This window comes from Strongylocentrotus purpuratus, unplaced genomic scaffold (genome assembly GCF_000002235.5).
Source record: "Strongylocentrotus purpuratus isolate Spur 01 unplaced genomic scaffold, Spur_5.0 spur5_scaffold_8, whole genome shotgun sequence".
Lineage (NCBI taxonomy): Eukaryota > Metazoa > Echinodermata > Echinoidea > Camarodonta > Strongylocentrotidae > Strongylocentrotus > Strongylocentrotus purpuratus.
The window spans coordinates 30,435,556-30,449,030 of record NW_022145614.1 but is presented as its reverse complement, the minus strand read 5'-3'; the positions used below and the strand labels follow the sequence as shown (position 1 = coordinate 30,449,030).

The 13,475-nt window shown below is 36.3% G+C and overlaps 1 protein-coding gene across 1 annotated transcript in view; it reads right to left on the bottom strand.

The window, feature by feature from the left end:
* LOC105436396 (beta-2-syntrophin-like) overlaps positions 1-10,051 on the bottom strand; it is a gene marked incomplete at its 5' end in the record, with an annotated part of 36,204 nt that extends 26,153 nt beyond the window's left edge. Inside the window, 2 exons of the mRNA XM_030976160.1 lie at positions 7,839-7,981; positions 9,617-10,051. Coding sequence (XP_030832020.1) covers positions 7,839-7,981; positions 9,617-10,051 — 578 coding nt within the window. The remainder of the gene's footprint in view (positions 1-7,838; positions 7,982-9,616) is intronic.
* Between the last annotated feature and the right edge of the window lie 3,424 nt (positions 10,052-13,475).

The following is a 13,475-nucleotide window of genomic DNA, read 5'->3' as shown; positions in this document are numbered from 1 at the left end:
AGCAAGTGATTTTTCATTCCATCTTTGAACATGTTCAACAACACAGAGTAGAAAGAAGAAACAAATAGGTACAGCCTCTCCACAAGCAAAGTCATGAGTGATAGGAAGTTCACCCTGGGGATATACTGCAGTATTTCTTTAAAAATAAACTGTTTCTTACCATTTTCATTACAGAACAAGTCTGTGGGGTTAAACATTACAGGAACATCTATCTAAATCATTAAGAAGAAGACAAGACATGATTGAAAGCCAAGACTCGGGATAAACACGTCTAAGAGGTCTGGCATTTCTGCCATTTAGTCTCTTGATTGCAGTTTGATAGAAGGATGGCTACACATCCCTAGACTATACTCAACTCCTGGGGGCCGTAAACTGGCTGGTTGCCAGCAGCAAATGATAATGATTAGGATGCATTCAAGCCATGCTGACTACACACATGTAACATTCTGATAACATCTCCATCCCTCCTCCTCCTCCACCTCCTCTCTCACTATTTGCACATACAACATACATGAGCATCTCGTCATGTATGTGTGTGCCATCATGGACCTGCCACACAATCTCACACCCAGGAATGCAACCAAGGCAAGTATTGCCTGATGATATCTACTGTAACATTAAAGGTTATAGCAAATTCTGTATAGATTATCACTCATCTTCCTCGATTATTACTTGACATTTTGAAACTGTTTATCAAGGCTTAAAGGAACGTGAGAGATAATAACAGTAATAATATACAGGAAATATTCAGAATTCTTTTAAATACATTAATTGCTTTCAAATTAAATGATGCTCAATCCACAGAGAAACTAGTAAGAAAGAAGTAAACACTGACTGCTAGTATGTGAGTTAATTGTTAATGATTTAAATAACAACAAAAAATTTAAGAAAATAAAAATAAATCCAATACAAGTGTATTTCCCAAAGGATTAATGCATGATTCAACCACCAAAGAAAAATGACAAATTTATGTTACCTTTAAAATACATAAAAATTGTGCAAATACATCAACATACATGCACTTTACAAGCTAAACGCTTGTTTTTCACAAATATGATGCAATCTTACAACATCGCAGGTCTATTAATAGCTCTCTCATTATCAACCACTTGATGGCATTTCCTTCTGTATCGCTATGGCAACCAGGGATAAAAGACAAACAAGATGTTTTCTTGCTTGAATACAAGGAGCGCGTTTCCATGGGAACTCCAGAGAAAACCCATTGAAACGTTATTGTAGCATGGGATCAGGTTTAGAAGTCACTTTCCATTAAGACTGCGTGACTAGGAATACTGGATTGTGTGTTAAGACTGCTAGGTCTGTCCATGAATTGGACTGATCTTTAACCAAGCGAGGGAAATCACGTCTGGAATTACTGATCAGTAAGGAAGCCACTGTTGGAGGTACAGACATCAGTAAAGACATCAGTGCAATACCATGTCGATGAATAATGAGATAAATCTCTCTAAAACGAAATTGATTTGTCATTCGGTAGTGCCAGTTTTTTGCATCATTTTGCACATGTATAATGTGTTTAACCCAAAACATACAAGAAAATGTGATAGCATATTCTACTAAACAATAATCATTATACATTATAGAATACATTTCTAAGAAATCAAACTAACGGTTCATGAAGATCATGATTCATCCAGTGAACTAAATTAAACTACACTAAAAGAATAAACTGTCTCAAATATTGCATACTACCCATATTTCTAGTAGATTAAATTGTATTCACTAAATGTACTCTACATAATTATATACAAGAGATAATGAAATCTGGTAGTACTTCCTTAATCTATTGGTACAGACTTCTGAACAATAAAAAGCACCTTAATCTAGGACCTTGAGGGAAATCTGCGAATTTCGTCCAAGTTAAATTTTCACAGAATATCATTTTAAATCAATTTCAATTTTCAATTTCAATTTATTTGCTCATAAAAATCCAGAAAACACATGCGAACATTCATAAATCAACATAATACAAAGGGTAAAATTCACAAGAAAAATTAATAACAAAGTATACGTTGGATTAAGTATGAGAGGGAAAGCAAGAAAGGAACAAGCCTTGTGATTAGCTGAACCTGTAACATAATATATTAAAGACGCTACAAAAATAACAAATCACTTACTACAACATGAAGGGGGGGGGGGGTATGCCTATACATTTAAACAAACAAACTTGGTGAATACCTGTCTAAAATAAAGTGCCTAGATTTTGACTTAAAAATGACCATAAATATGTATCAGATAGTCCTGGTGAATACCACTACCCAACTAGAGTACTATTACAGGAATCTGCATGTATCTTACGCAAGAAAATATGTAAACAACCAATCTTTTATTTTTGCTGATATCTCCCTTTAAAGAGGCTGCATCAAAAGATACCATAAACATTTACCCAGCATTTGCAGCTTTCTCCTGGCGAGATCAAGCTATGATGAATGACATACACACACAACACTAAACCCAGTGCATACATTGGGCTCTGTTCACTTTGACAGCTCTTTTCCTATACTCAAACACATGATAGAGTGTTTCGGAAGTACACATGCATTATGCTATTGTATGTGTGTGTGTGTGTGTGTACGCTCAATTCATTAATTGTCACATGTTCATACTGATGATATATCTTATCATGGAATGATGATTAAATGTGCATAATGCTCAATTTAATAAATAAAATATTACAGGAGAAAACAAACATTCTAAAAATACTAATTGGTACAGAGGGATCAAAGAATGAAGTATATGTTTAAAAATCTAACATTCTATTTTGCAAACATTAAATTTATTCATTTGTGAAGAAAAAAAAGGCACTATATCTAATCAACAGGAATAAATGAAGTTGAATAATACACGACTATACAAAGGCCTTTGTGCAGTATACTGACTACTGTAGATGTGAAGTTACTACTATGAGATCATAGAGATGTATAAAGCCTATCACACACACCTTACTGCAAAACAATGCATCTTTGGACGATCATGTAAGCATTCAGATCAAAATTTTAAAAACATGAACCAACTTCACAATTTCACATACACTTAAACAGAAAGCTTGCTACAGTAGATATGAAACCACTAGGAAATTAAAACTGATGAAATACCCTATGACAAGAGGTCCCCCCCCCCCCCCCCAAGGGGGTGTGGAGATATTTATGGTCTATAACTTATAAGCATTAGATAAATTGAATAATAAATGTGAGAAACGCTTACAACCATCTGGTAGGAATGGGGTACTTTCTGGTCGTCACTCATCATTAGATGTTGAGTGATAAATGGTTCTGTTGAAAGTGCATCAGACATGCAAATGTTGATGAGCCATGTAATACTGCTGTGTCCTCATTATTCAGAAGGTAGAATTTTATTCAAACAAAAGCGCCAAGTTGACATATTAAATATAAAAAACCAAACTATATTTTCACATCCACTATGAAATGAGATACTTGTAATGTCTGAATGAAATGATTTGATAAAAGAGGCTGCCTCGTGGTATTACATTCACACACACAGTGTAGGTACCTACATAACCCATATTTCATCACTGATTGAAAAAGTATTATGCTTTAAATCATCAGTTTATAGTCTTATCTCAAATTCAAATGACATTGAATGTCATCAAACCAGGGTACATTTATGCTGAGCCAGTTTACCGTTGAATAAGAATACTCCTTCTGAAAAGCTTCATGAAATCTAAAGAACACATGGTTTGATTGCTGTAGAAGATGTAAACACATTATCAATACCCATTTTCAAATTAAAAATTGACAGGAAAACATCCAGGTGCAATTATACAAGGCACATGACGGTTTCAAGTTAATATTGTTTCTAAATCTACTAATCAATGTAAATAATAAAAGGTTCATAAGTTCAAAGGTCAAAGGTCAACTAGACTGAGAAATACAGTCTCATGAATTTACTATCTAGGGGGAGGAATGTACGTGGTATTCAGTCTCATGAACCTTTGGTCTCCTAAAACTGTCAACTAGTTGTCAGAGGATTTACTGGATCAAATTTATTAGTCTCATGAATGTTTGGTCTATATATGGACCTTTTGCCTTGTTTACCACTGCGGGATCCAAGGGGGAGGGGGATATTCCAAGTCCCCCCCCCCACCTCTCTCTCCTCTTTGTTGTTGCTCGTCTCAGAGATTAGAGTAAATTTGGATGGGAAACAAATGTGATAACTTTTAAAAAATATTTTTTTAGAGAATACTAGACAGAACAGGTACACCAAAATAAGATGCATCCCTTACTTGCATGTACATTTTTCCTTTAAAATTCGAACCCCCAACCCCCCCCCCCCCCTCCCCCTCCCCAACGTCATAAAATCATGGATCTGCCCCTGTGAACCACTGGTCTTGCAGACCTTCAGTAAACCAGGATACTCCCACTCCTTTCCCTAAAATACATTACCACCATGTTTATTACTACCAGGGCAATATGATTACAGGCGATTACAGGTGATACATGTACATGTCCTTCTACCTAATCTAGTCAACTAGGTGTGGCAGGACGGGGTGAAAAGGACAACACCATTAACAAGGTGTCTGGGTTGAGCGCACTATTTGTTAATACTCATTAAAAATGTTGAGAGAGAGGCGATGGATCCATAAATAATAAAGGTCTATTGTTTGTAAACATGATGAAGCCTAGTCACTTATCTTCTTGTCCATCTTCTTGTCCGATGTATCTCATTTGTCATTTTGTATTCATGTTTGATTTAGTAAACCAATTATCGTATGAACTATGAAATGCATTCAATGGAGATTCCAAACAATAACATACAAAGCAGAGTGAACAGTGTACCATAGAGGAGTGGAAAGATTAACTGGTTTTAATTCAGTAGCTAATTTTGATGTCCAAAATCCACATGCCGTTGGCAAAAAAATATATATAAATAAAAATAAAGAAATCTTGGAGCATATATCACTAATTGTCCAGTATGGTAGACACAATGTCTAGCAAAACAGAATCTGATACTGGCATTTAGATTCATCAGCAATAACATATATATCAGATTCTCACCAGTTTTGTATCTATTTAATGCCCCTCGCTAGTACAATGTAGGGCATGCAAGTCTTCACTGCACATTTGTGTAGTATACTCCATTCCATGCCAGCTTTTCTTTTCATTTACTGTATCTTCAAACTTCAATTTTCTGAGTGTGCTAGATGGTTTTATTCCTATATCATCTGATGAAGAAATCATACAATTTATAATGCTCTAGCTCCTGAGTTTGTGGTTCTTGATTTCATTTCAAACAGGGTAGCCCTTTCAACATTACAATTTAATCTCTCCATCGGGGAAACAAAAGGAGAAAAACAACATCAAAGAACATGATGACTGATAACAACATTTCATCTGTCTGCTTGGAGCTGGAAGGGTGTTATCTCTGTGTAAAATGATGTGAGTTAATGCCCTTCTGGCTCCAAACAGACAACTTGAGAGTTTACTGACAACCATTATTTTTTTTCCTTCAAATTTGGGTAGAATGAGGTATGTTTGTTTATAATAGGGTAACTCTTTCAATACGATACTCATGCCTATTTAATATCTTGAAGATATCAATGTCTATATTGAGTTTTTTTCTGAAAGACTGCCTGTGAATATTTTTGTAATCACTTGAACCTTACCTAAGCTGATACTATGTCTATCACTGGGTATAGTGAAAGTACATGTATAAGAAGTGTTTTCTTTATTTTAAAGAGGGCAACTGACTTTTAAACTGAGATATACGTAAAAACACAAACATGTTACATAAAGACGGTGAGGTGTAGGAAAACAAGCATTTACTTGCTCATAAATTGAATAAAGAAATTATTGCATGGCATTGAGTTACCGGTATGTAATTAGTAAATGTACCCAGTAAAAAAAAGGCAAAGTATCATTAATATGACTATATTTTCCTCTTCTTCATTTTTGTCCTATTCTCTTTTGTATGTGTCTTTATCAACAACAGAAATTGGCAACAAATATGGCTTAAAGATAGCAATTAGAGGACATTCTCGGGAAGGGAAGAGGAGAGGAAAGGATGAGCAATAAGCTTAGAATGTATAGATGAGGCTGAGATTGTCAAGGTGATCTTGTTTTTGTGAATTCTCACTCTGCGGTAACAGAGATCGCTCAAGTAGTTTGAAACCACACACAGACACGGCAGTAGTTTGACAGATACAAGAGTTGTTTGCTCCATGTTTCTGTGTGGGACAGCATCTGATGAAGATAGGGAGTGATAAACAGACTGACATGGATGGTTTGACTGCCACACCATTGACCTCCACAACCTCATGAATATGTCCACACATTAACCCGTAGAATACTGCACAAAGATATCTCCACACCGGCTGGAGACTACACGATCCGACTGTGGTCCAATTTTGGAAGAATTCACAACAGAATATTAAATGAAAGTTCAAACATGTAAAGTATTAATGATTGAGGATCTGATTGGTCATGGGATTATTCAAATCTAAGTTTTAGGGGATTTCAAGCTTCCTTGAAGGAAGAAAAGCTAAATCGGTTCAGAATCGTAGTGAAGTCAGACCAGGAGTACGATTAACTACAATTTGAGGCCAATTCAGAATTTTTTCTGACAAGAAGACTTAAAGGTAAAGACCAGTATTGGAAACGCCCCAATTTCAAAAAATGAAATGGAAGCTCTTATTACCAATCATGTGAAGGAATATGTTTTGACTAATACATGATGATAAAACTTTTGCCGGGAAACCGCCTACTAATTGATATATTTGGTAAATTAGTTTATCTATTGATGTGTGAGAGATAAACGCACGTGTCGTGCACGTGTGCATAGTCCCATATACATCTTTCTGTGTACAGTGCTTGTAACTTTACAATGACTGGGCCAAATTTCTTATCATTTTGATGATTCCAGAACCTTGCAGTACACACCAATACTTATATGCTAGATGATCAACCTTTTCTGATCGATTCCACAATGTTTCTTTCACAATGCAATCGCATGACCATAACTGGTCTTTATCTTTAAAGACACTCACATACTCTCAAAGTCCAAGAACAGATAAGACAAATTGGACACCAGACATCCCTGCAGGTTGAAACATTTATCTCATCATCCAAGAAATAAAAAATTTACGCAAATCAAACCAACATCCCTCCTCCTCTCAGGGAGTACCCTACAATGCTCTCCAGCCCCTCTCAAAAGTATGATGCCCCTGATAATATTGATATTGAAATCATAAAGTATTCATCAGTCCCTGATGTCTAGGAGGTCAGCAAGCGGACTTAATCAGTTTAATCTGGCGACCCTCGGGGCCTCGCCTCCCTGTAAAAGTGAATCTAATGCGCAGGTGATATTCTTGCATCACCAAGAGGATACAAAGCAATGATACGACTTTCACCTTCCACTGACCAGCATTGTACTGATCGCTCTAACGAAAGCTGGAAAGTTGGTTAATAGAGGAGAAAGGGTATCTCCTGCAGGAAGGTAGAGAGAGAAGAGAGGGAGAGAGAAGAGGGGGAGGGAAATAGATAGAGAGACAAACAGACGATTTAGAAATCTCTAAACTTTCATCGGGCCTTCCATACAAATTTGACATGAAATATATGTATTGAAACAGAATATTGCAACAATCATCACTCACTTTCTTTTGCCCTGTTATATTTTAATTTATTTTTATATCAGACCTAAAAAAAAAGAAGAAAAAAAACAGGGCATGATTTGCCACAGAAGATCCAACTACAGACACAATTTTTTTGGTATTATTATTATTATTTATTTTTTTGTGGGGGGGGGGTAGGGCTTAGGGGTAGGGGGTGCTTCGTGCAGAGAGTTTTTAAAGTGATGTAACTTACCTAGTGGCAAGAAGTGAGTTGCTTTGGAAAGGTTTACCCCATTCTTCTCTTGTGAAGGGCACACTGTCGTACATCAGATAATCCTTATCTGTGATTGCTACAAACACTGGTTTCCACGCCGAGAGGTCTGCTTCTGTATGACACTATAGCACAAGAAAAGAACATGTATAATGTTAGTCTACAAGTTCAAGTGTAAATTTTTATCATAAATATTTATTTGTTTACTTCAAAGCATGTGGTATTCTGGCCCAGCAAAGAAAAATAGGGTAAAAATACACCGAGGTTGTCTAAATAGTTGACCTCAACATTCAACATAACTAAGAAAAATATACAGTGAAGTAAAATATTATCTAATTAGAACCTAATGAATGTTTGCAAATTATGTACATATAGGTACCATATTTTTTGTAGATAAATATGTGTTGGAGATCAAACTATACCATGAGGAATAAACACCTACAGTTTTTATTCCTAATAAAAACCTTGCTTTTGAGAGTGATACCATCATTTAAATCAATTCATGATGAATCAACCCTGTCCCCTCCTTTATACGAGTGAAGGTAGATTTGATGGAAATAATAATAAAAACTTGACAGAAGCTGTCAGAGAAACAATGATGAAACTGAAACTTTGTAATCAAGCCCTGTGACCATATTTTCTATCATCATTGTTTGATAACCCTGATTCTTCTAAAGGGAGGGATAGGGTTACTAGTTTTGTTTGACTCTAAAAAGTGGTTGATTTGTAGACTGAGAATAAAATTACTTTAGCATCAAACTAAGTCTGACAGATCATAAATCATTTTACATTCTTGCACCATAATTTATCAAATTCTATGAGTTTGTCTTCTACAGATAGGTTTGGAATGTTAGTTTTCCCTTTGATTTAATGATAATTTACATTATGAGAACAAACAAAAAGAACCTTCAAAGTTTCATTCGGAGGGTAAACAGGCAATAGAGTTACAGAGGAGCAAGCATTCATTATTTTAATATCTACTTCACATGATTTCCGGAATAATTTATAAGCTTAAGGCAGGCTTCATTTGTTTTCCAATTAATTTCTTTTAAATTGCTTGAAGGCCGGCACACATAGAGAATATGTTAAACGTGTATGTCTCTTTTGTGAAATCACATGTACAGATTTGTTGAGCCACCGGAACCAATTTGTTATATTTCTTAATGATTTGATAACTGATGGAATAAAACAGCTAAAGTTGCTCCTCGTCTGAAATAAAATGCAAGTAAAAACATGAAAAAAACATTTAAGGCCATGCCGTTCTACAAATTTAGACAGTGATTGCTTAATTTGTCTGTTCGTTTCATAAATTATATCCCTTTCAAAAGTTCATTAGCACTGTATCCTATGACACTGACCTAATGGTATTAGTATTCTACACACTACAAAATATCTGCAAAAACAAGAGAACAAATTAAACCTAACTTTTGGGTGATTCGCAAGTAACTGTTGTTCAAATAGGCAATTCATCCATTTCATTAGAGAAAAAATAATCTCTTAATATAACATTAAATTATTATTATAATTTTTTTTTTTTTTTTTTTTTTAGGGGGGGGGGGGGGGGAGAGGGGGCAAACTACCGTAAGTCAATGATGGTAATGTAAAAATGTTTTTCATTATTTGTGAAAAGTCACTGGTCCTACTGGAAACAGTGCAAAGAATCACCACTTCATTCACAATACTACTGAATCAAATGCATATATGAGTTGTAAGTGCACTGTTTTTCAGTATTGATACAAGTATTTGTTTTGATTTCTCACCTGTTCACACAACCAGCCCATGTGCTTGACCTCTCTGCTTCCTGGCGTCGACCTGAGAATATCGTTCGCTTCGCACACCGCCTGAATCGCTAATAACGACACGTTCGCGTGTAATGCACTGAACCACTCGTTCGCTGACGTCACATCCGTACACCGCACTATACACGAGCTCCTCCCGTCGGGCGAGTGGAGCTCCACAGTTCTCTGGTCGGTGTCGTTTATTGTGAGGTTTCGTGTCACGTAGCACAGTTTGAGAGGTATGACTTTCATTTCAGTCCAATGGTTGCGGGTAACCTGAGCGTTTGCACCGGGTTCTTTGATGATGTAAGGCGACGGTGTGTCCCAGCCCACCTCACCTATGATGGTGCTCCGTCTGAAGTATGGCGTCACTTCCCTCAGATATTTCACTGCAATGACAAGAAAATATAAATCGTTTTAGTCAAAAACTTATTAAAAGTAGAATAATGAGAATTTGTTTCAGTGTGCAAATTTATAAATAATAACACTGCTTTTCAGAGTCTGTGTAAAAGTATAGGTGTGGGCATCCCTAAATTAAAAAAAAAATAACAAAGGGCTCATGCATAAAGACCCTATTTTAATCTGGACCCTTTGAGAATTTTTTGTGTGTATTAACCTGTATATTGTATAGCACAGGATTGATAATGCAAATGGGGGGGGGGGGGGGGGGGGCTCAGGCCAACTGTGCTACCCCTGACGAGGCCAGTGATAATACTACCCTCTTTGCATTTCTTATCTCTAAGCATTAATGGCATTATTTCTCTTCTTTCTTATCAATTAAACAAACAACCAGGCATCACTCAAGACATAATATAGCACATCAGCAAAGCTATAAAACAGTATTACTCTGACTATAAAATGAATTTATTGACTTTACCAGTGAAACACAACATTTGTATTTGTATGAAACTATTTGCATTTATACAATTAATACATTTATATAGATATGAAAAGAAGATTATTAAGTGTAAAGGTAAAGGCCACACATAACTGAAATAATGGTGAAAGCGCATTTTCAACGTAGGAAAATATGTTAAAATTGTCATTTCCTACATCTATCTCACACCATCAAAATTTCTGTTTAATGTGCTAATTTCACTTTCATATAGGCAGAAACTCCCCATATCATATTTCAATAATCGGAAGAGCTATCACTTTCATCAAGAAAATTTGGTTGAGAACATCACTCAAAAGCAACTGCTACATTCCCCATGCTTTTCACAGCAGATTTGAGAATTGCAACAAAATTCCTGAAATCGTGATAAACCTCATATTTCAAGTATTGGTGTCTTCCCAAGAGCTTTCATTACAAGGTACATGAGAAAATCACCAGATAGCTCCCTAAAGGCAGATCTGTCTGACACTAAATTTCAAATCCACAGAAAGCTTCCCCCCCCCCCTTCAATGTTCTCATTGCTCCCTCAAATTCTGATAATCTGTGTCTCAAGATGACATTTAAGTCATGTCTCATACATTCTCATACATGCCAACACCTAAACGTCCTTTTAACGCTCATGAGGGGGTAAACCAAGAGGTAATAAGGCAGCAAGGTATGACAGCCACCACAAGCAGAGATGAATCATCGAAGGACAAGGGGGTCTTCATAAATTTTGATGATCTCTCTGACCAGCTAGGGGACATGAATTACGGAGGTGATGGTAATATGGCACAGGTTATAACCAGTGCAGTGGAGGCAGCAATTAAAACTGCAATACCAGCCATTGTTCAAGCAGTGAGAGATGCTTTTATGGTCAATGTAAAAGAATCTGTCAATCCTGTGATCCTGCGGTCACAATTTCGCATGGATGAGATGGAGCAGGAAACAAAAAGAGAAAATCTGCGCATTAGCGGCTTAGCAGAAAATGGTGAAGAAGAAGAAGGCGAAGAGTCTGAAGATGACCTAATAAGAAAGGTCATTGGATTGGCAAAAGCAGTGGATGTTGAAATTCAACCATCTGACATCTCGTCCTGTTATCGTATAGGGAAGTGGTCACCAGATAAGGAGAAGATTCGTCAGTCTGTTGTGCGCTTCACAACAAGGAGGAGGAGGGATGCCCTGTACCAGGCACGTTTTGGTCTGAAAGACAAGGACAACTTCACGAGGGTGTATGTGAATGAGGACCTAACCAGGCTGAGGTACTCGGTGATGATGGCGGCCAAAAAGATAGATGGAGTCAAGAGTGTGGCGACAAGGTCAGGAACAATTGTCTGCAAGATGGATGATGGCGATTTTAAAACAATTCGCAACCCTGATGACCTTTTTGATCTTGGACTTGATGATATGGATTACGCTCGCTTCAAGCTATTTGTCATTGCTTGATTTTCTTTTTATCTGAGTAATTTTAAGTCATTAATAGAAAAATGACTTTAAAATGGAGGACAATGAACTCAATCTGTGTCTTAGTTCACACAAATTAACTCCTGTTAATTTTGATGATGTTCTGCAAACCAAAACTGAAAATGCATTTTCTCTTACACATGTCAATATCAGATCTTTGAATAGAAATATAGAAAACCTAAAACTGTTATACGAATGTAGTATCAAATCAAAATTTGATATAATATGTTTATCTGAAGTGTGGAGCGTACCAGACACATCCATCTTGGGCATACAAGGCTATACTTTAGAGGTGAAATGCCGCAATCATACTTTAAGAGGTGGAGGTGTTGGTGCATACATTCACTCTTCCCTTAAATACAGGCTTTTGGGAAATTTTGAAGTAGCACATGCTGAATCACTTTGGTTGGAAGTAGTAATTAATGAAAAGAAGATCATTATTGGTGTCATCTATCGCAAGCCAAATACAGATATTCATGAGTTTCAGGATAGTCTGTTAAGTATTGTACATGATCTGAAATTAGACAAAAGTCAATGTGTGCTAACTGGAGACTTCAATATCAATCTTCTAGGCGATGAAATGGCAGCTGATAACTTTCTCACCTCCATGCAATGTATCGGCATGCATCAATTGATTAATTTTCCTACTAGAGTAACGCAACATGGCTTCTCTTTGATTGATCATATATATACCAATATGAATGTTCCCAGTATTCATGCAGGAATAATTGAATCTGACGTTACAGACCACTTTCCGATCTTTACCATTTTTAAGTCTAATATACAATTTAAGAAAAAGTCTTGCCGAGGAAAATTAATGTCTCGTTCTTACAAGAACTATGATGTTACAAAATTCCATGCTGAGCTTGCCAATATAACATGGGAATCAGTTTATGCAGCGGATGATGCTGATCTCGCATACTCCCGTTTTTGTGAAATCATGACAAAAGTGTGTGATGAGCATGCACCAGTTGTAGCTCAACACGGTAAAAGGAGAAAGAACGAACCTAAGAAACCTTGGATTACAAAAGCTATAATGAATTCCATAAAAAAGAAACATACAATGTATTCACAGGTTCTTGCCACCAACCACAATCCTGTCTATTTAACAACATACAAGAAGTACAGGAATATGTTAACTACAATAATCAGAAACTCAAAGAGAAATTACTATAGTAGGATATTCCTTGAAAATAAGGGTGATACTAGCAAAACATGGAAGACTGTAAACGAGATTTTAAGTGGTGGAAACAATTCGTTTAAGCCAACAGTGGTGGATAAATTGTGTGTGAATGATACTGGTACTAATGAAACCCTGTGTAATGAACAAGATATTGCAAATGCATTTAATGACTTCTTTGTTAATGTTGGTCCAAATTTGGCGAATGCCATACCAAACACAAATCGTAATACAGAGAAAGTTTTAGACGATGGTGTAGACAAATCTTTCTTCTGGAAACCAGTTACTGAGACTGAGGTTAGCAACCATTTAATAGCCTTGAA